The sequence below is a fragment of the Hemitrygon akajei genome, chromosome 26, assembly GCF_048418815.1.
Source record: "Hemitrygon akajei chromosome 26, sHemAka1.3, whole genome shotgun sequence".
Lineage (NCBI taxonomy): Eukaryota > Metazoa > Chordata > Chondrichthyes > Myliobatiformes > Dasyatidae > Hemitrygon > Hemitrygon akajei.
Window position 1 is genome coordinate 47,426,676 of NC_133149.1, and position 19,772 is coordinate 47,446,447.

At 39.7% G+C, this 19,772-nt stretch overlaps 2 protein-coding genes across 7 annotated transcripts in view; both read left to right on the top strand.

Moving 5' to 3' along the window:
• The window catches only part of LOC140716961 (vacuolar protein sorting-associated protein 26B-like), an 89,208-nt gene extending 82,071 nt beyond the window's left edge, over positions 1-7,137 (top strand). Inside the window, exon 6 of the mRNA XM_073030152.1 lies at positions 1,494-7,137. Within this exon, the coding sequence (XP_072886253.1) occupies positions 1,494-1,631 (138 nt within the window). The 3' untranslated portion in view covers positions 1,632-7,137. The remainder of the gene's footprint in view (positions 1-1,493) is intronic.
• Positions 7,138-13,869: 6,732 nt separating this feature from the next.
• Positions 13,870-19,397, top strand: anapc13 (anaphase promoting complex subunit 13). Of its 6 annotated transcripts, none has more exons than XM_073030163.1 (3): positions 13,870-14,016; positions 15,437-15,544; positions 18,783-19,397. In XM_073030163.1, the coding sequence occupies exons 2-3, from the start codon at positions 15,446-15,448 to the stop codon at positions 18,906-18,908; spliced, it is 225 nt and encodes a 74-aa protein (XP_072886264.1). In that variant the 5' UTR covers positions 13,870-14,016; positions 15,437-15,445; the 3' UTR covers positions 18,909-19,397. The 6 variants fall into 6 exon arrangements, with proteins under 6 accessions (XP_072886264.1, XP_072886260.1, XP_072886265.1 ...); XM_073030159.1 differs by having other exon boundaries at positions 13,877-14,016; positions 15,414-15,544; XM_073030164.1 differs by lacking the exon at positions 13,870-14,016 and adding an exon at positions 14,697-14,858.
• The last annotated feature ends 375 nt before the right edge of the window (positions 19,398-19,772 follow it).

Sequence of the window (19,772 nt, forward strand, 5' to 3'; positions counted from 1 at the left end):
CTCTGCACCCTTTCTATGGTTTCCACATCCTTCCTGTAGTGAGGCAACCAGAACTGAGCACAGTACTCCAAGTGGGGTCTGACCAGGGTCCTATACAGCTGCAAATTATCTCTCGGCTCCTAAATTCAATTCCATGATTGATGAAGGCCAATACACCGTAAGCCTTCTTAACCACAGTGTCAACCTGCGCAGCTGCTTAGAGTGTTCTATGGACTCGGACCCCAAGATCCCTCTGATCCTCCACACTGCCGACTACTTACCATTAATGCTATATTTTGTCATCATATTTGACCTACCAAAATGAACCACCCCACACTTATCTGGGTTGAACTCCATCTGCCACTTCCCAGCCCAGTTTTGCATCCTATCAATGTCCCGCTGTAACCTCTGACAGCCCTCCACACTATTCATAACACCTCCAACCTTTGTGTCATCAGCAAACTTACTAACCCATCCCTCCACTTCCTCATCCAGGTCATTAATAAAAATCACAAAGAGTAAGGGTCCCAGAACAGATCCCTAAGGCACTCCACTGGTGACTGACCTCCATGCAGAATATGACCTGTCTACTTTTTGCTTTCTGTGGGCAAGCCAGTTCTTGACCCACAAAGCAATGTCCCGTTGAATCCCATGCCTCCTTACTTTCTCAATAAGCCTTGCATGGGGTACCTTATCAAATGCCTTGTTGAAATCCATATACACTACATCTACTGCTCTTCCTTCATCAATGTGTTTAGTCACATCCTCAAAAAATTCAATCAGGCTCGTAAGACACGACCTGCCCTTGACAAAGCCATGCTGACTATTCCTAATCAATGACCCAAAGTAGGTTTCCAGACCAACCATGAAGTGGCTTCAAATGAAGAAAATTGATATCTTTGAGTAGCCCAGTCAGAGTCCCGACCTTAACCCAATTGAACATCTCTGGCAAGACCTCAAGATTGCTGTCCCCAACTAACCTGGCACAGCTTGAGCAATTTTGCAAGGAGAAATGGGAAAATCTTGCTCTTTGCACAGTGTGATGAGACATATCCCAAAAGACTACTGACTGGAAAAGCTGTGAGACGTGGTTCAAGTAAGTACTGAGCAAAGAGATAAATACTTTTGAACTGCTGATATTTTAGTTTTTGAATTTTAGTTTTTAATGCCCTACAATTTTCCCTGTTTTTTGGGCTGTACTGTGGAGGTTCTTTGAAAATCTGGTTCTTTCAAATCCCAGAGTCATGTGTAAAACCAATCCAGTCAATTACAATCCCCAGTCCTTTGAATATTACCCTACAGTTTTTTCCTTTGAGTTTGAAGTATGCCCTTTTTTTGGAAATCAATAATTGAATCTGCTTCAACTACTCTGTTTTGTGACCACTGTTTCTATGTGGTGTCAATGTTAATAAAAGGCATCCATTTAACATAAAATTGTGTTGCTGGAAGTCTACTTGTATGCCTTAATATGTGCCTCATAATTAACATAGCTTTATAACTTTTTTCCCCTACAGGAAATCACTTTGTGGCGAAAAGGAGATATAGTTCGAAAGAGTATGTCCCACCAAGCCGCTATTGCATCACAGCGTTATGAAGGGTCAGCAAATGCTGAAAACAAACCTTTGATTGCAAATCAAGATTCGGATAACTAGTTCACATCTCTGCTTCCATCCTGGTTTCTAGATTAGCAATATAAACTGCAAAACAGAATATCAATGGACAGAAATGAGTATTCAAAGTTGGTTTTATTTTCTTTCAGAAGACACCCTCAGGACAAGAGGAGATGGACTGAAAGTTAAATTGTTGCCTCTGTTTTGATATCAAGTTAAAACAGTTTTTGTGTTGCTTTAAAGATGTGTGATGGAGCAGACAAATGCAAGCAAAGCTTCAAATCTGAGTCCCTCTACCATGAATCTGATGTTCCTCGCACACGTTAGTTTTCATCTGCCATGAACACCCTGAATGCAACTTTGATTTATTAGCTATGCTGTGTGGAAAATCAACAAATCTCCTTTCAATTCTTTTTTTGTATTGGGTCAATTCTACTCTGTGTTTCTGGTTTTGTATCAGAAATATTTGAATGTTACCAGTAACAATGCACAAAATGTCCTTGTCACTAAATGGGATCAGTATACTTGGGTACCTGATGGTTGGCATTGACCAAAGAAACTGGTTATTTGCTATGTGATTCTGTTAGTTGCTTTTACATAGTTTTTTAATCTGTGCTTCTAAATGACGTGGATGTTTAGCAAATAGAAATTCAGAAATAATTTCCAGAAATACAAGAGATCAACTTGTTCTGAAAATTAGTTTGAATGCTTGACTTCCAATTTTGTTGAGACATATTTTTGCAGGATCAGTGATTTGCATATGTGTATGTTTTTAAAAAAAGAAATTCCAATTATTTTAAAGTAGAGTTGCCCTTTTTTTTTCTGAGAATCATGGTCAGATTTTAATTTTCTAATTTTCACTCCAGCCAAGAGACTTGCACTGTGTATGAGTAAGGCTAGAAGCACAGATGTTCTAAGGTGGGCTTTCTTATTAAAGATAACATCCCTTTTACACAAGGCAAGTTCTTTTGATGTTTATAGTAAATTGCTCCTTTTTGCAGGAATTACACAAAGAATTGCAATTTAATCGTACAATTATTAATGTTCAATGCACAATTATAGGTCTTTATTAGTACATTTAAAAATGACTTAATTTAACACAACCATTTAAAAGTTAGTTAAAATAGCTGGATTCGGGAAAAAAGAAGATATTCCCAATGACATCAGGCAATCTGAAATTGTTAATTATGCAGCTAGTTATTTAATTTCTGACTGAAGGTGGAGGTTAAATTTCCATTATCAGCTACTTTAAAACTTCCCTCTGAGGACAAATGATGTCAACATGTGCACTTCAGGGGGAAAAGTCATTCTTAAATCCAAAGCAAGTTATTACTGTTGTTGGTGACATCCACTTTTGTATGGGATGCCATTTATTTTCCTTTTGTTTCCACCTTTTCCTAAAAAGCCCTTTAACGTAATCATGTATCTACACAAAATGAAACTAATTAAATTTGCTTAAATAGCTGCTGTATCTGAGAGACCAGGACCTGCTTGCTATTTTGATCTGTTATGCAGATTTTTACACTTGGTTGATTCCTAGCTGTGTTAAGATGGGATTTATTTCTGACTAGGTATTGGAAAAGGAGGAATATGGAAAAAGTGCCTGTGGCAACTGAGAGACAAGGAGACTGCTTGTGGACTGCTTGATTCCTAAATAAAGTCACATTGATTGGTTAGGCCATAATTTAGGTTGGAAATCTGGCTAAAAGTTTGGATTTTGGGAATGGAGGTTGGTGTATCATCCCCCTCCTTCACCTGCCTATCAACCCTTCTCACCTGGATCAGCCTTATCACCTGCCAGTTCTTGATCCATCCCTTCCTCCACCTTTTTATACTGGCCATCTCCACTCTTTCTAGTCCCGTTGGAGGATCTCAAATTGAAATACTGACTGTCCGTTTCCCTCCATTGATGCTGTGTGACCAGCAGTTTGTTGCTCCTAAATATCATCTTGTATCTGCCACTATGGATGAAAATGCCTTTGTACAGGGATTTAAAAATATTATTTACTGCAGTTTTAAACATGTATAAATGCATTTCTGGATAAAATGCTTTGAAGTACTTGCAATATGTCTACATTTTGACTACATGCTTGGCTTTGAGTTTCCAGTTATTACATCACTTTATTTGTCTACACCTACTGTAAGCTGTCTTCACAGTTCCACTGGTCAGCTCATTGTAAGACCAAGAGGAAAACACCATCTTCTGACTAGGCACATTAGGTTTATGGACTCTACCCAAATAAATTAAAAAGTGTCAGCACTTCTGGCCTTTTCTCAGAATTTTAGCTGTCATTCCACAATGCTTGGGGTCCTGATGAGTCTCAGCCTGAAATGCCATCTGTTTATTCCCCTCTGTAGATGCTGCCTAAACTGCTGCTGAAGTTCCTCCAGCATGTTGTGTAACTATAGATAAACTAACCTTTTGCCACCTCCTTCCACCTTCCCCTTTGTTATTTATTCTCTGCCTATCGCCATTGTAGAGATTCCATTCCCCATATCTTCTGCGTCAAACTTGTTTCCCCCCATTTCAGTTAATGTTTCTGCTTGACGAGCTTTCACCTGTCTCCCTTGTTGCATGCTGCCAGATTAGCCGCATGTGGAATTTTCTGTTTCTATTTAAGATTTCCAGCATTAGCAGTATTTTTGTTCAATGTCAATTTATGCATCAGTATAGAGGGCATCCAAAATATATCTCCCTAGGTACGTTTGTATTAAAAGCAAAGCCACTGGTTGGTATTTCGGTTTACAAAAGGACAATTTTAAATGTGAAGTATTTATGTGCTGTCAATAATGGAGTAATTGCGAAAAGACTTAAAATCGCCTTTTACTGATATTGTGTCTTTGCTTTGTTCTGAGATCTATACTAGTTTATTAACCTGTTTTGCCATTAATAGCAAAGACTAATCTAGTGAGGTGCAACTGATTTGATGAAGTTGTTTGTGCTTCTAAAGTTATTACTTGCCTATTGTTGTACTAATAATACAATCACAAAGTGTAATCCAATCTGTTACCAGTAGTTTTTACAGATTAAAGAGATTTCATTAGAAATGCAAGCATGATTTTTGCATGTTATTTGGTGTCAAGTAGCCAGCTTGCATGTGCTGCTCAGTAGCTTGTGTGTCCAAGTGTCACTCTGAGTACATTTCTCAGATGAGACATTAAAATTTAAACATCTACCTCTTGTGTATTTAAAAAAAATCACAAGATTTATTTTGAAGAATGAGCCTGAAGTAGCGGCATTAAGGCTAATTTGCTGATGTGATATTGGGCTTTGTTATGTGCAAGTTGGTTGCTACACTTCAAAAGCACTTGCACTTAGCGTAATTTTTTTTATTGTCATGAGGCCATACAAGGCACTATAGAGAAGTTTTTCTTTAAAATGGGTTTTTTAAAACTCTATAATCCGGGAAGCTATATTAAAATCAACATACAACTAAGCATGTCCAGTTGGACAAAGTTCCGTGTGTTTTTCCTTAAAATTATGCTAGCTTCATGATTTGAAATTTCTTTTGCAGTTTTTATTGAAATATTGCCTTGTATCTCACTGCCTAATTTCTAGCCATGATGATTGAGTAGTTTAATGATTCTTTTGCTTGGAGCTTAAATGATAGCTGACAAGATACAATTTTGTTTCCTTATGACATTGATGCAATGGGCCATTTTGGCCTTTTGCTGACATCCATACAGCTCAGATTAATCCCATCTCCTTACTATTTTCCTATAACCTTTTCTATCCACATTCCTGTCAGCTTTTCTCCAGACCCTATCATTTGTCTATACAGTTTGGAGGTATTTGCAGTGGCTAGTAAATTGTCCAATCCACACTGATTTTAGGATGTTGGTAGAAACTGCAGCAGCTGGGGGAGGGAGGAAGCCACACACTCGTAAGTTAGAAAATACAAGCTCCACACAGTGTAAATAGAAGCAGGGTTGTTGGAGCTGAGACAGCACCTCTGCCAGCTGCACACAGCCACATTTGAACTTTTAAAGTTGATTGCATAAAACCTCACATGGGAAGAGTTTGAAGCTTTGAGAGTAGTGGTGAAGAACCTAAGAAAACAATGCAGCATGGTGGTTCCTGTGCACCAAGTTAAAAGCATATTTACGTGTAAATGCGATACTTTTCAAACAGTCTTCATTATAAACTGAGGGTTGGAATGATATAATACCACATTCTATATAAGGATGGGGGAGATAAATTGATGCCCAATTAAGTTCTGTTGGTTGTATTTCAATTATAAAGCAGTCTGTAGAGCAAAAGTATTGAATTATCAAACATTTTTATCCAAGATAGTTATGACCCAAAGCACCGTTCAGCTAATTTCAGTACAAATGGTACATTGCTAATTTTTCCTTTGCTATAACTATATATGGTGTATACTTTTTGTTGGTTTTATGCTTTGTGGTACTAATATTTAGACATTGGGAGACTATCAGTCAAAATACTTAGTGAAACATTTTTTAAAGCCTGGAGTGCTAGAGAATATCATTGTAATCTTCATAGTTTTAATTCCATCTTTATTAAGACTATAAAATAAAGGAGCAGAATTGGGCAATTTGGCCCATCAAGTCTGCTCCGCCATCCCATCATGGCTGATTTATTATCCCCCCTCAACCTGCCTACTCCCCATAACCTTTGACACCCTAACTAATCAAGAACTTACCAATTTCTCATTTAAATATGCTCAATGACTTGGCCTCCACAACCACCCGTGGAAATGAATTCCACAGATTCACTACCCTTTGGCTAAGAAAAATCCTCCTCAACTCTTCTAAATGGACATCCCTCTATTCTGAGGCTGTGCCCTCTAGTCCTAGACTCCCCTACCATAGGAAACATCCTCTCCACATCCAGTCTGCCCAAGTCTTTCAATATTCAATAGGTTTAATTGAGATCCTCCTAAATTCCAGCAAGTACAGGCCCAGAGTCATTAAATACTCCTCATACACATTTGGTTTTTGCAAAACCAAGGTTGAGAGAAGAGCAAGAATGCATTGAATAGTTTGTGCTGGATTTTCAATCAGGAGGGAAAGTAAATTTGTGCCATGGAAAAGTTTAATTTCTCCTGAGAAAAGTGTGCTACTGTGAAGACCTTGTCAAGCAACTTTCAGATCATTACTTTTCCATTTTGGTGACAAAATTATTACAGTAACTATGTTGAGCTGAGCTTAACCAGCAAGTTAATTAGTTGGATACTAGATAATGACATTCAAAACTGAAGTTGCAGCAGAAACTGGCAGTTTTCCGTAGCATATGCAAAGCCATTGTCAAAGCAGCTTAAAAGGGAGTGAAAATGTATTTACAACTTGTAACTGTAAATTTAAGTGTACACCTATGAAACAATGGCCATCATTGAATAACTATCAGCGTACTTGTATCAGTAGTTAATCTGAAACTTTTAACAGTTGTTAATGCCTACAATTGTACATGCCTAAGTCCATAGTAAGTTTTGTCCTTAATATTGTACACGCATAATTATTTGAATCTTCAGTTTGCTAAGTATGTAACTTCTATAATAAAGCAGATTTGTATATTTTCTATACTAGATTTTACGAAGTGCAGCTATCTTATAAAAAGAAAGTTGATGTTTTCAGTTGTATCAAGGCTTGAAATGCAAAAGTAAAAGTTGCCCTCCATTCTGTTAACAGCAGCTTCTTTGTTAATATATTTTCATAGTAGAACTCGTGGGGTTTTAGATGGTTGGTAGCACAATGGTGACACTTGAGTTTGTTGGTTTTTGCTGCACACTTTATGGTAATAGGAGCTGGAAAGGCATGTAATAAGGCTAATGTCACAATTTGGAAACTTCAATATGCGAGGGGATTGGGAAAATCAGTTTGGTGTTTGATTACAAGAGGAATTTATTGAATGCCTATGAGATGACTTTTTAGAGCAGCTTACACTTGAGCCTACTTGGGGTGGGATGGGGAGGGAACTATCTTAGATTGGGTATTGTGTAATAACCCAGATCTTATTAGGGAGCTTAATGTAAAAGAACCCTTAGGAGGCAGTGATCATAATATGATTGAATTCATACTGCAGTTTGAGAGGGAGAAGCATAACTCACATGTTTCAGTATTGCAATAAAATAAAGGGAATTACAGAGGCATGAGAGAGGAGCTTGTCTAGGTGGATTGGAGGAAAGTGCTGGTGGGGAATGATGGTAGAGCAGAGATGGCTGAAGTTTCTGGAAATACTTCACAAGGCACAGGATAGATGTGTCCCACAAAGGAAGAAGTTCTCAAATGGCAGGGGTAGGCAACAGTGACTGATGAAGGAAGTTGAGGACTGCATAAAAGCCAACTAAAGGGCATATGAGGTATCAAGTGATTGGGAAGCTTTTAAAATCCAACAAAAGGCAACTAAAAAAGCTATCAAAAGGGAAAAGTTGAACTATGAGGGCAAACTAGCCAATAATATACAGCAGGATACCAAAAGTGCTTTCAGTTATATAAAGAGTAAAAGAAAGGTGAGAGTTGATATTGAACCACTGAAAAAATGATGCTGGTGATGTAGTAATGGGGGACAAAGAAATGGCAGATTAACTTAGTAAGTACTTTACTTCAGTCTTCACTGTGGAAGACACAAGCAGTGTGCCAGAGGTCTGTGAGTGTCAGGGAGCAGGAGTGAGTGCCATTGCTATTACAAAGGTAAAAGTGCTTGGCAAACTGAATTGATCGTGTGGATAGCTAGAGGCTTTTTTCCCAGGGCTGAAATGGCTAACATGAGGGTCATAGTTTTAAGGTGCTTGAAAATTAGTACAAGGAAGATGTCAGAGGTCAGGTTTTTTACACAGTGGTGGGTGCATGGAATGCACCGCCAGCGAAGGTGGTGGAGGCCAATACAATGGGGTCTTTTAAGAGACTCTTAGATAGGTACATGGCATTTAGAAAAATAGAGCGCTATGTGGTAGGGTAATTCTAGGCAGTTTCTAGAGCAAGTTACATGGTCGGCACAACATTGTGGGCCGTTAAGGGCCTGTAATGTGCTGTAGATTTCTATGTTTCTATTTCTGTGTAACAAGGTGGATAACTTACCTGGACCAGATGACTACATCCCAGAGTCCTGAAAGAGGTTACTGAAGAGATAACGGATGCATTGGTCATGATTTTTCAAGAATCACTCGATTCTGGCATGGTCCTGGAAGACTGGAAAATTGCAAATGTCACTCCACTCTTTAAGAAGGAAGGAAGACAAAAAAGAGGAAATTATAGGCCAGTTAGCCTAACCTCAGTGGCTGGGAAAGTGTTGGAATCCATTATTAGGACAAGGTTTTGGGGTACTTGGAGATTAATGATAAAATAAGTCAATCAGTATGTAAAGGGAAATCTTGCCTGAAAAATCTGTTGGAGTTCTTCGAAGAAGTAACAAGCAGGGTGGACAAAGAAGAGGCAGTGGATGTCATTTACTTGGATTTTCAGAAGGCATTTGACAAGGTGCCTCACATAAGGCTGCTTAACAAGATAAAGTCCTATGGTGGTGTTGCCTGGATTGGGGAGCATGCCTTATGAGAATAGGTTGAGTGAACTTGGCCTTTTCTCCTTGGAGCGACAGAAGATTAGAGGTATAAAAGATGATGAGGGGCATTGATTATGTGGATAGTCAGAGGCTTTTTCCCAGGGCTGAAGTGGTTGCCACAAGAGGACACAAGTTTAAGGTGCTGGGGAGAAGGTAGAGCGGAGATGTCGGGTAAGTTTTTTACGCAGAGAGTGGTGAGTGTGTGGAATGGGCTGCTGGCACCGGTGGTGGACGTGGATATGATAGGGTCTTTTAAGAGACTTTTAGATAGGTACATGGAGCTTAGTAAAATAGAGGGCTATAGGTAAGCCTAGTAATTTCTAAGGTAGGGACATGTTCGGCACAACTTTGTGGGCTGAAGGGCCTGTATTGTGCTGTAGGGTTTCTATATACTGGCATGGATAGAGAAATGGCTGACAGGCAGGAGGCTGCGTGTGGGAATAAAAGAGGGCCTTTTCTGCTGGTGACTAGTGGTGTTCCTCAGGGGCCAGTATTGGGACCGTTACTTTTCACATTGTCATTTATTTACATAATGGAATTGATGGCTTTATGGCAAAGTTTGTGGATGATGTGAAGATCGGCAAATTAGAAGAATGGGCAAAAAAGTGGCAGATGGAATAGTGTTGGGAAATGTATGATGCATTTTGGAAAAAGGAACTATAGTGCAGACTATTATTTAAATGGAGAGAAAATTCTAACATCCTCCTGCAAGACACCCAGAAGGTTAATTTACAGTTGAATCTATGGTAAAGAAGCAAATGCAATGTTGACATTTATTTCAAGGGGAATAGAATATAAAAGCAAGGAGATAATGCTGAAGTTTATAAGACACTAGTCAGTCCACACTTGGAATATTGTCAACAGTTTTGGGGCACTGATCTCAGAAAGGATGTGTTGTCATTGGAGAGAGTCCAGAGGATGATTCCAGGAATGAATGGGTTAACATAAGAGGAAAGTTTAGCAGCTTTGGGCCTGTACTCACCGGAATTTAGAAGAATGCATGGGAATCTCTTTGAAACCTACCGAATGTTGAAAGGACTACATAATGTGGATGTGGAGAGGATGTTTACTTTGGTGGGGGTATTCCGAACTAGAGAGCAATTCCTCAAAATTGAGGGGCAGCCTTTTCAAACAGAAGTAAGGAGAAATTTTTTAGCTGAGGAGTGGTGAATCTGTGGAATGCTCTGCCATAGACCATGTTGGAGGCCAAGTCCGTGGGTATGTTTAAAGCGGAGGTTGATAGATTTCTGATTGGTCAGGGCATCAAGGGATATGGTGAGGGGGCAGGTGTATGGGGTTGAGTGGGATCCAGGATTGGCCATAATGAAATGATGATGCGGTCTCCATGGGCTGGATGGCCAAATTCTGCTCCCACGTCTTGTGGTTTTATGGTGGTGTTATTTGGTGGGGTGGGGTTAGGTATGCCATGTAGGGAAATGATAGAAGCTACCTCATTAAATATATCTAAGGCACACACATTTTTTGCATAGCAGGGGATTTGAGGGTTATAGGGAAAAGGCAGGTAGGTGGAGCTGAGACAATGGCCAAATCAGCCATGAATAGCAGACAGGGGTCAACAGGCTGGATAGCCTACTCATGTTATTTCTTCTGTTCTTACTGTATGTATTTAATTTTATTTTCCAAATTAATTATTGATAATTCTGCAAATAGGAACAATTTCTATTTGCTCATTTGCAACCATAATTGTTTTAATTATCTATCAGATAATCTCTCAATCTTCTCTGTAGTGAAGAGAGCAACCTTAGTATTTCCAATTTATTCTTTAAGTCCCTAGACAATGAAATTATTTGTGCATTTTTTTAACAGACCCTTGAACTGCAGTGCTCAAGAACTGGAATGCTTTTCCAAAATTAAGATTCCCTTACATGTTTGTAGTTTTAGGGTTCCATAGTTTTTTAATGACTGCATCACTTTCAATTGCACTCTCAAATCTCCATTCTTTACCTCTTATAGAATTGTGCCCTCTTCTTTATATTGTCTCCCCTGCTAATTTTCACCAGCCCTCTCCTCCAGCCTTTCTGCATTCCCTTGAAGTCTACTGTTCTTGAAATGCCCCCTGCTTTCATGTTTTCTCCAAGTTTGGAATTGTAGGTCAATAAGTGACCTTAGTGCACACCCGTTAGCAATACCACTATGCACTTCTTACCAAACAACCAATCATTAACATACCACTTGAGCTTTAATTTTATGTTCGTTACCACAGCAGCAACAATTCTTTTGACTTCAGTGTTAATGACTACTAGACAACGGGGAGACTTGTTGGGGCACCTTTGAGAGAAAGGTAGTGCAGTCTGATGTGACCAAAATGAACATTAAATTTTCCTTAATGCTATTGGTATTGCTTTGCTCTGGAAATTGAAGAATAAAAAGCACTTTATTAAAGAAGAAAGACGTGTAGCAAGGCAAATATAGCTCCTCCTCGTTTAACGAAGGACACTTCTGATGGCAACATTTCTGGTTGATCTGCCACCCTTGCACCTCTCATTGTCATTCTGGAGACGTGCAGTCTTTTCATGCACCGTCTCTTCATCTCTCCTGCTGTTTGTTCTTTGTCTCTGATCTTGGAGACGTGCATTTCTCAGCTCCTTTGTCTCTTCCTCTCTCCTCCTCCTGTGCCTGTTGTCATTCTGGAGACGTGCATGCCTCTCCTCCTGTCTCCTCTCATCTTTTTTTGTCCTGGTTATTATTTAGGTGGGGAGAAAATTCAAAGATCAGAAGTGCAAAGGGACTTGGGGGTCCTAGTGCAGGATACCCTAAAGGTTAACCACCAGTTTGGATCGGCAGTAAGGAAAGCGAATGCTATGTTGGCATTCATTTCAAGAGGAATAGTGTATAAGAGTAAGGAGGTGTTGATGAGGCTCTATGGGGCACTGGTGAGACCCCATTTGGAATACTGTGTGCAGTTTTGGGCCCCTATCTTAGAAAGGATGTGCTGATGTTGGAGAGAGTTCAGAGAAGATTCACGAGGATGATTCCTGGAATGCAGGGACTAACTTAATAAGCTGGTAAGGAAGGCGGGCTCTGTCGTGGGCAAGGTACTGGACAGTATAACATCGGTAGCAGAGCGAAGGGCGCTGAGTAGGCTACAGTCAATTATGGAAAACCCTGAACATCCTCTACATAGCACCATCCAGAGACAGAGAAGCAGTTTCAGTGACAGGTTGCTATCGATGCAATGCTCCTCAGACAGGATGAAGAGATCAATACTCCCCAATGCCATTCGGCTTTACAATTCAACCACCAGGAGTAAGATATGTTAAAGTGCCGGGGTTAGGACTCAATGTATTTAAGTAAACTACTTAAGAACTTTTTAAAAGTTATTATTAATGCTTTTTGAGAGGGTGATTTTAGATGCATATCATATTTTTTACTGAGTTAAGTATTGTATGTAATTAGTTTTGCTACAATAAGTGTATGGGACATTGGAAAAAATGTTGAATTTCCCCATGGGGATGAATAAAGTATCTATCTATCTATCATATGAGGAGTGTTTGTCAGCTCTTGGATTGTATTCATTAGAGTATAGAAGAATGAGAGGGGATCTCATAGAAACATTTCGAATGTTGAAAGGGTTGGACAGAGTAGACGTGGAAAGGCTGTTTCCCTTGGTGGGTGAGTCCAGGACAAGAGGTCACAGTCTTAGAATTAGAGGGTACCTATTTAAAACAGAGATGAGGAGAAATTTTTTTCAGCCAGAGGGTCGTGGATTTATGGAATTTGTTGCCACATACAGCTGTGGAGGCCCAATCATTGAGGGTTTTTAAGGAGGAGATTGACAGGTATCTAATTAGTCAGGGTATCAAGGGATATGGGGAAAAAAGCCGGAAATTTGAACTAGACGGAAGAATAGTTTAGCTCATGGTGGAGTGGCGGAGCAGACTCGATGGGCTGAATGGCCTTACTTCTGCTCCTTTGTCTTGTGATCTTGTGACTCTTTGGTCTTGCAGTCGTGTGGCCCTGGCCTCATCCGATTCTTGTTCTCTCCCGCCCCTTGCCGCTTCCCGACGACGTTTGGCGTCCCCCTTATCACGCGGCATAATTAGGCTGACCATATTTTTTTACTCTAACGCTGGATAGAAGTTACGAAGCGGTAATGTCAAAGGAAGCTGATTATTCTTGATTATGTGGATGGCGCTCTCCTAAATGAACGTGATATATTCACCGCTGTCCTTTGACTGCAGCAAAGGGTTTTATGGGTGTCTCAACGTACGTCATTATGGATTACGGGATGTTATGGCATGCTTAAATTTAGAAAAGATCCGATGTTCAGTTTTTGAATCTAGTCAAGACTTTTATACATTGTGGGGACCATTTTTGAGTTATTTTCGAAACCTTTGTTGTAAAAGTACAGATGGTGGCTAATAATAGTTTATTATATGATAAGGGTTTCCCCTTTTTTTCCTTGCTTTTCCTAACAGCTCTGACTTTGGTAGTGAGTTTATATTTTTTTCTGAATACCAAATTTTTTATATTTCAATATTACGATTTAATTTGTTATGAATACAGGGTTTAGTGATTCTTAATACAATGTATTTGGTATTCTTTTGACTTATAATATATATATTGTACTCTGTATTGCTTTATGCAGAAACTAATAAAAATATTGAAAGAGAAGTACATCATTACAATAAGATTTTTTATCTTATTGATGGGTGGCAGTTAGATCTGTCCCAATCCTGCACGTACTGATGGTGATATATGACCGCTCAAAATAGAGCTGCCCTGCCCTTTTGCTCCGGTTGGTGTCGCTCCTGAGGCTGGTCGTGCGTATGCGTCTTGGTGCCGATTCATGATGGCCGATCGGCTCTTGGGTGAAAGCCAGCCTGTAGATTTTTGCGAATGAGCAATTTTATGTGAATATATAACCCTGAACTTTGCCTGCATTCTGTAAGTTAGCGCATTTTAAGTCGATTTAGCCAATAAAAAAGTGCCGCTGCAATGCACCGTCTGCGCTAATTGGAGGTCACAAACAGAGCATGAGAGTTTTGGTCGTATATAGATAGATTACGGAGCAATTTACTAAACACCTTTAGTAAATCCGCATGTACAAGTGCCTTTTTTTAAAAAAAACCTATATCAATGTGCTTTTTAAGAAATCCATACAAGCTTTCCTTATTCATTCCACATTTGTCCAAGTGCTTTCTAATTCTCACCTTTATTGTCATTTCTGGGTAAATTTACCCAGATTAACTTGACCGGTTTGTAGTTGCTGGCTTTAAACTGTGCTCAGTTTTGAACTAATAATTTCATGGAATGAGGGAATAGTAGCTCCAAGGTGCAGTGTAATATTGTAATGGACAATTGTTTAGTGTTGTTTGTGATACGTAAAGACATTAATATTGATCTTCGTTTTTAACTACCGACGATTTTAACGTTGTAATCGGATTCCTTCCTAATAACAGCGCTGACAACGTTCTAGTTTTTAAACACAAATTTTTAACCTTTGCATCCGCCTCTAACGTCCTATCAAAGGCATGAAACCATGCAAACCAATGGCTGAACGGGAAATTTTGATTTAACAACTGTAATAAAGAGAAATTATATACCACTTCACGCAGCCCTTCCCTTTTTCTATCCCTGCACACTCCTGCATTTTCATCTTCCCCCACCCTCATCAATCCACTTCCCTCCCTCCACCCTCAGCAAATGGGCACTGACCTCGGACCCTTTCTCCGGGTTTACTGGAGCAGTCGGATCTTTTACGGAGGACACAAGACATACTTCTGCCGGTGCGCGGGGTGGGGGTGGGGGTGGTAGAAGAAGAAAGCTTCTTTTAGAATGGCGGGGGGCGGGAATAGTGAGACATTGGGGTGAGGAGTTGGAGGGAGAGAGTGAAAGGTGAGGGTTTTGTGGTATGGAATGGGAGTGGTGAGTTGTGTCAAAATGTGAGAAGTGACTGTGGGTTAAGGAGATGGAAAAAAATCTAAACTAAATCCAGATGCATTTTTTTTAAACTCGTTACTTTGCAGACAACAAACAACCTGCTGGAGGAACTCAGTGGGTCGAGCAACATCTTTGGAAGCAAAGGGATGTTCAGCGTTTCAGTCCTGATACAGAATCTTCACTTAACCAACACTGCCTCCATAGATGTTTCTCGACCTTCCTGAGTAACCCCAACACTTAATTTTTTTTTGCTCTGGATTTCAGTATCTGTAGTCTCTTTTGTCTCCATATGATTTTTCAGGTTTTTGGGGTTTATCTGTTTGTTACTAAAGCTGGCCAGATTTGAAAATATTGGGGAAAAGGCTTCGTTTGTTTCTACTTATCTGTATCTATAATTCCAGGACTGTGTTACTGTGTTCTCCAGACCAGTTAAATGGACAGCGAGGTGCAGCGAGATGGCAGAATTCTGGACCTGATTGACGATGCATGGCGAGAAGACAAGCTACCATATGAAGATGTGGAGATCCCACTGGTACGTATTGTATTCAGATAAACTCTTGCATTTAAAGAGCCCTTTGGTAAGTTCAACACCTGTAATTGCTTCTGGACTGCACTGTACTTGTCTTCATTTTCCCACGTGTATGGAAAAGGGAAGACTAGGTGGAAATTACTGTCTTCTAGTTAAGAGCATAGAATAGTATAGGCCAGGGGTGTCAAACTCATTTTAGGTCACGGGCCGGATTGAGCAAAATGCAGCTTCATGCGGGCCGGATCAGTCGGACGCGTGCGAATGCAGCTTTCGTTGCCTCCGTTTTTTCAGCCTGCTCTCATGTGTCTCAGTCTCTGCTATAACTACAAAGTGTTTCACTTTACAAATTCCGTTTCTTATGAAGAAGACTGCAGAATAAACACTAAAAACCCTGAAAACCTGGTACCTGAATAAACTCAGCATTAGCCATATCATACGCCATAGGCGCTTCGATTACTGGGGCCAGCTTTAATAGTAATTAGATATTATCTCGCGGGCCGGATTTGGCCCGCGGGCCTTGAGTTTGACATATATGATGTAGGCCTTTCAGCCCATGGTATTGTGCTGACCCATATTAACATAGTTCATGATCAATCTAACCTTCTTTCACAGCCCGTAACCCTCAAATAGACCCAAAAAAAACCCACTATGTTGGAAGTCTGAAACTAGAAACTGCTGAAAGCCCTCAGCAAGTCAGAGCCATTTGGAGAGAAATTAAGTCGATGTTTTAGAGATCAAGGGCCCTTCAGCAAAACTGGCAAAGTGACAAAATAAGTTTGCTTTAAGTTGTTGAGGTATGGAGTTGAAGATTGTCTTTGATTGGATGCAAGCTGGTTTGATAGGGACTGCATGGTAGTGTAGCAGTTGGTGGGTTTGAATCCTACTACTGTCTGCAAGGAATTTGTACGTTCTCCCTGTGACTGTATGGATTTCCTCTGGGTGCTCCTGTTTCCTTCCATATTCCAAAGTCAACTTACTAACCATAATTCTACATGGGAACGCTATATTGGCACCACAAGCATTTGCAACACTTGGACTGTAAGATCAATCAGATAATTCCTTCCCATTTTCCTTTCAACCACGTGCCTATCTAAGAGTCTCTTAAATGTCCCTAATGTATTCGTCTCTACCACCACCCCGGCACCTCGTTCCATGCACCCATCAGAATCGGGTTTAATATCACTGGTAAATGTAATGACATTTGCTTTTTTGCAGCCGCAGTACATTGCAATACGTAGTCAGAGAAAACTATAAATTACAATAAGTACAATATATATGGAAAAAAACAAGTAATGCAAAAAGAGGGAAAAAATACCTGAAGAAGTCTTCATAGGTTCATTGCCCATTCAGAAATCACCTGGCAATAGTAATACTTATGTCAGGCTGCTGTTTATTGATTACAGGTCAGCATTCAACACGATCAGTACTAATCATCAAAACCTGGATTTCTATACCTCCCTCTGCAACTGGATCCTTCACTTCCTCACTGGGAGATCACAGTATGAATGGATCAGAAATAACATGTCCTCCTCACTGACAGTCAACACTGGTGCACCTCAAAGATGCGTGCTTAACTCACTGCTCTCCGTGTTTTTTTTTTAAAAGGAAAGACTACCTCTAACATCCATCCTATACTTTCCTCCAATCACCTTAACATTATTTCCTCTCAAACTAGTCGTTTCCACCCTGGGAAAATGTTGCTGGCTGACTACTCAATTTACGCCTCTTATAGATTCAACAGGGTGTTGGGTGTGGTGGAATATTTCAGATTTGAGAGAAGTGATGGGGTGGTTTTATTTTCTTTATAGCAGACAAAACTGGAGCACTTGATTGAGATTCAGATCCAGATTTATTTATCAAATGTACACCAAAATATATAGTGAAGTGTGTTGTTGGCGTTGCCAAACAACACACCCAAGGGTGTGCTGGGGGCTACACATTTCACAGCTAACAACAATGAGGTACACTGAGAGGGGCATAGGTTGGATTGTTGGAAACTTTTCTCCTTGGTAGAGGTGTAAGTAAACAAGGATGGGTATTAGGTAAAGGGTTAGAGGTTTCGAGGGGAGATTTGAAGATATTTTGTTAGCTAGAGGCTGGTTGAAATATGGAATATATTTCCTGAGGGGAATAGTGTAGATGAAAACTTCTGCAGAAAAGGTACTGAAAGTAAGTCATAGAAAACTACAGCGCAGAAACAGGCCCTTCAGCCCATCTAGTCTGTGCTAGACAATTAGTCTGCCTGGTCCCATCCACCTGGACCATAGCCCTCCATATCCCTTCCATCCATTAACCTATCCAAACTTCTCTTAAATGTTGAAATCTAAATCGTTCCCACCATTTGCGCTGGCAGTTGAAACAAGAAGACATTGAAGGCTCTGGGTCTAGTGCTGGAAAATGAGATCAGTGATGGTTGGTACAGACACAGTGAATCAGGGGAGCTATTTCTGTGCCCATGGCTGAAAGAGCTTCTAAAAATACACTGAATATTTAAAGGAATGGATCCAAGAGCTGCAATTGTCATACATTCCAGCCTAGTGTAAAAATGCAGTTGAGGGCTGAAGGTTGGAGGTGTGATGTTTGCAAGTTTCGAGCCAAGGGGTGGGAACCTGGAGGTGGCCTGTCCTGGAGTTGGAGACCTGTCTATGGGAGGGTGCGAAAGGGGCTTGTTTTCCTGTTTTTGTTTTGTACGTTTACATGTTTTGAAGTACATGTGATAAATCTGTATCTAAGGAATACAGATAGATTAGGTTGGCAAATGGAGTATAGTGTGGGAAATGAAGTTATTCACTTTGGAAGGAAGAATTTTTTAAAAATTACTTAACTCGAGAGAGCCACAAGATGGGATAGGTCAGTGCTGCATTGAATTCCAAATCTCCGACTGCAGAATGAAAAGTCAGAATTTTCATGTTATTTTGTAGTTACCATGATGGAATACTGATGCATAAATTCAATTTCATCTTTGAAAAATCTCATTGCAGTTTGTCTCTGCAAGCCATTAAACTGGTAGGTAATGTGCAAGTCTCTAATAGGTGCGTGTGCATACAGATACTCTAATTCATGAGGTTAATGTTCTTTCTGTTGTAATTCTCATTAGATAGAAGTTCATAATGTCTATCTCTAGCTGGTACATGGACAAGCTTAATTCCTTCTGGAGATTAAGTAAATCAAAGAGCTCATTAGTATGCATCTCAGAAAAGTGATGGTTTTTGTAACTCCTGCGTTTATTTTCCTTTCACAGAGTGAACTTCCAGAACCCGAGCAGGATAATGGTGGAACTACTGAATCAATCAATGAACAAGACATGAAATGGACTGACTTAGCTTTACAAAACTTGCATGAAAATACCCCATCCGCAGGAAGCTAGTTGCTGGTAGCATTGGTACCAACATAGCAACAGGCTTTATTTATGTATTCTTTCCAAAGAGCAGGTGTCCATATCATTGAATTTAAATTAGAGACATAGCGTATAAAAGCAAAAATTATACAACTACGGTATGTAATAGTATTTATGGACAATGAAATGCTGAGCTGATAGAATAATGGAACAGTTTATAATCATTGATTTTTTTTTATTCATTAAAAAAGAAAGTTTGTATTCATTATATAGAAGTACTGGTGGAGTATCTCGTTTGCAAGCACTGATAGTGTGCCAACAGAACAATTTAATCAATGGCTAATATCTGTTACTTCTGCGTGTTGGTATAATTCTGGCACACAATCATTTCATACTATGTACAACTAAATTTGTAAACGATTAATGCTCTCACTGATCTTGCAAACATTTAAGTTTTTAATAATTTCCTTTAACCTTTTTTGTTGTCATTGCCAATTAAATGGACTCTGAAAACTTGCACTCATTCCTCAATCACACTTTATTTACTTGTGTACAACGAGAACAGCATGGCCATGTTACCAAACTGTTCTAAAGTCTGACACAGAATTGACTAGCAGGTACAGATTGTATATGTTCAAATTCTTTATTTGAAACATCAGTCGCCATTCACAATGCAGGTGTTGAAAGTCAATAGGAACTACAAGCTGACAACTTATGATACTTTTAAGACCATAAGACACAGTAGCAGAATTAGGCCATTTGGCCCATTGAGTCTGCTCCATCATTTCATCATTGCTGATCCCATTTTTTTCTCCTCAACCCCAGTTCCTGGCCTTCTCCCCCTAACCTTTGATGCCATGTCCAATCAAGAACCTATCAATCTCTGCCTTAAAT

Excerpts from the sequence above, each read along its gene's own strand:
- anapc13 (XM_073030163.1), top strand. The coding sequence starts at position 15,446 with ATGGACAGCGAGGTGCAGCGAGATGGCAGAATTCTGGACCTGATTGAC. Across the intron at positions 15,545-18,782 it reads AAGATGTGGAGATCCCACTG|AGTGAACTTCCAGAACCCGA; the intron begins GTACGTATTGTA and ends TTCCTTTCACAG.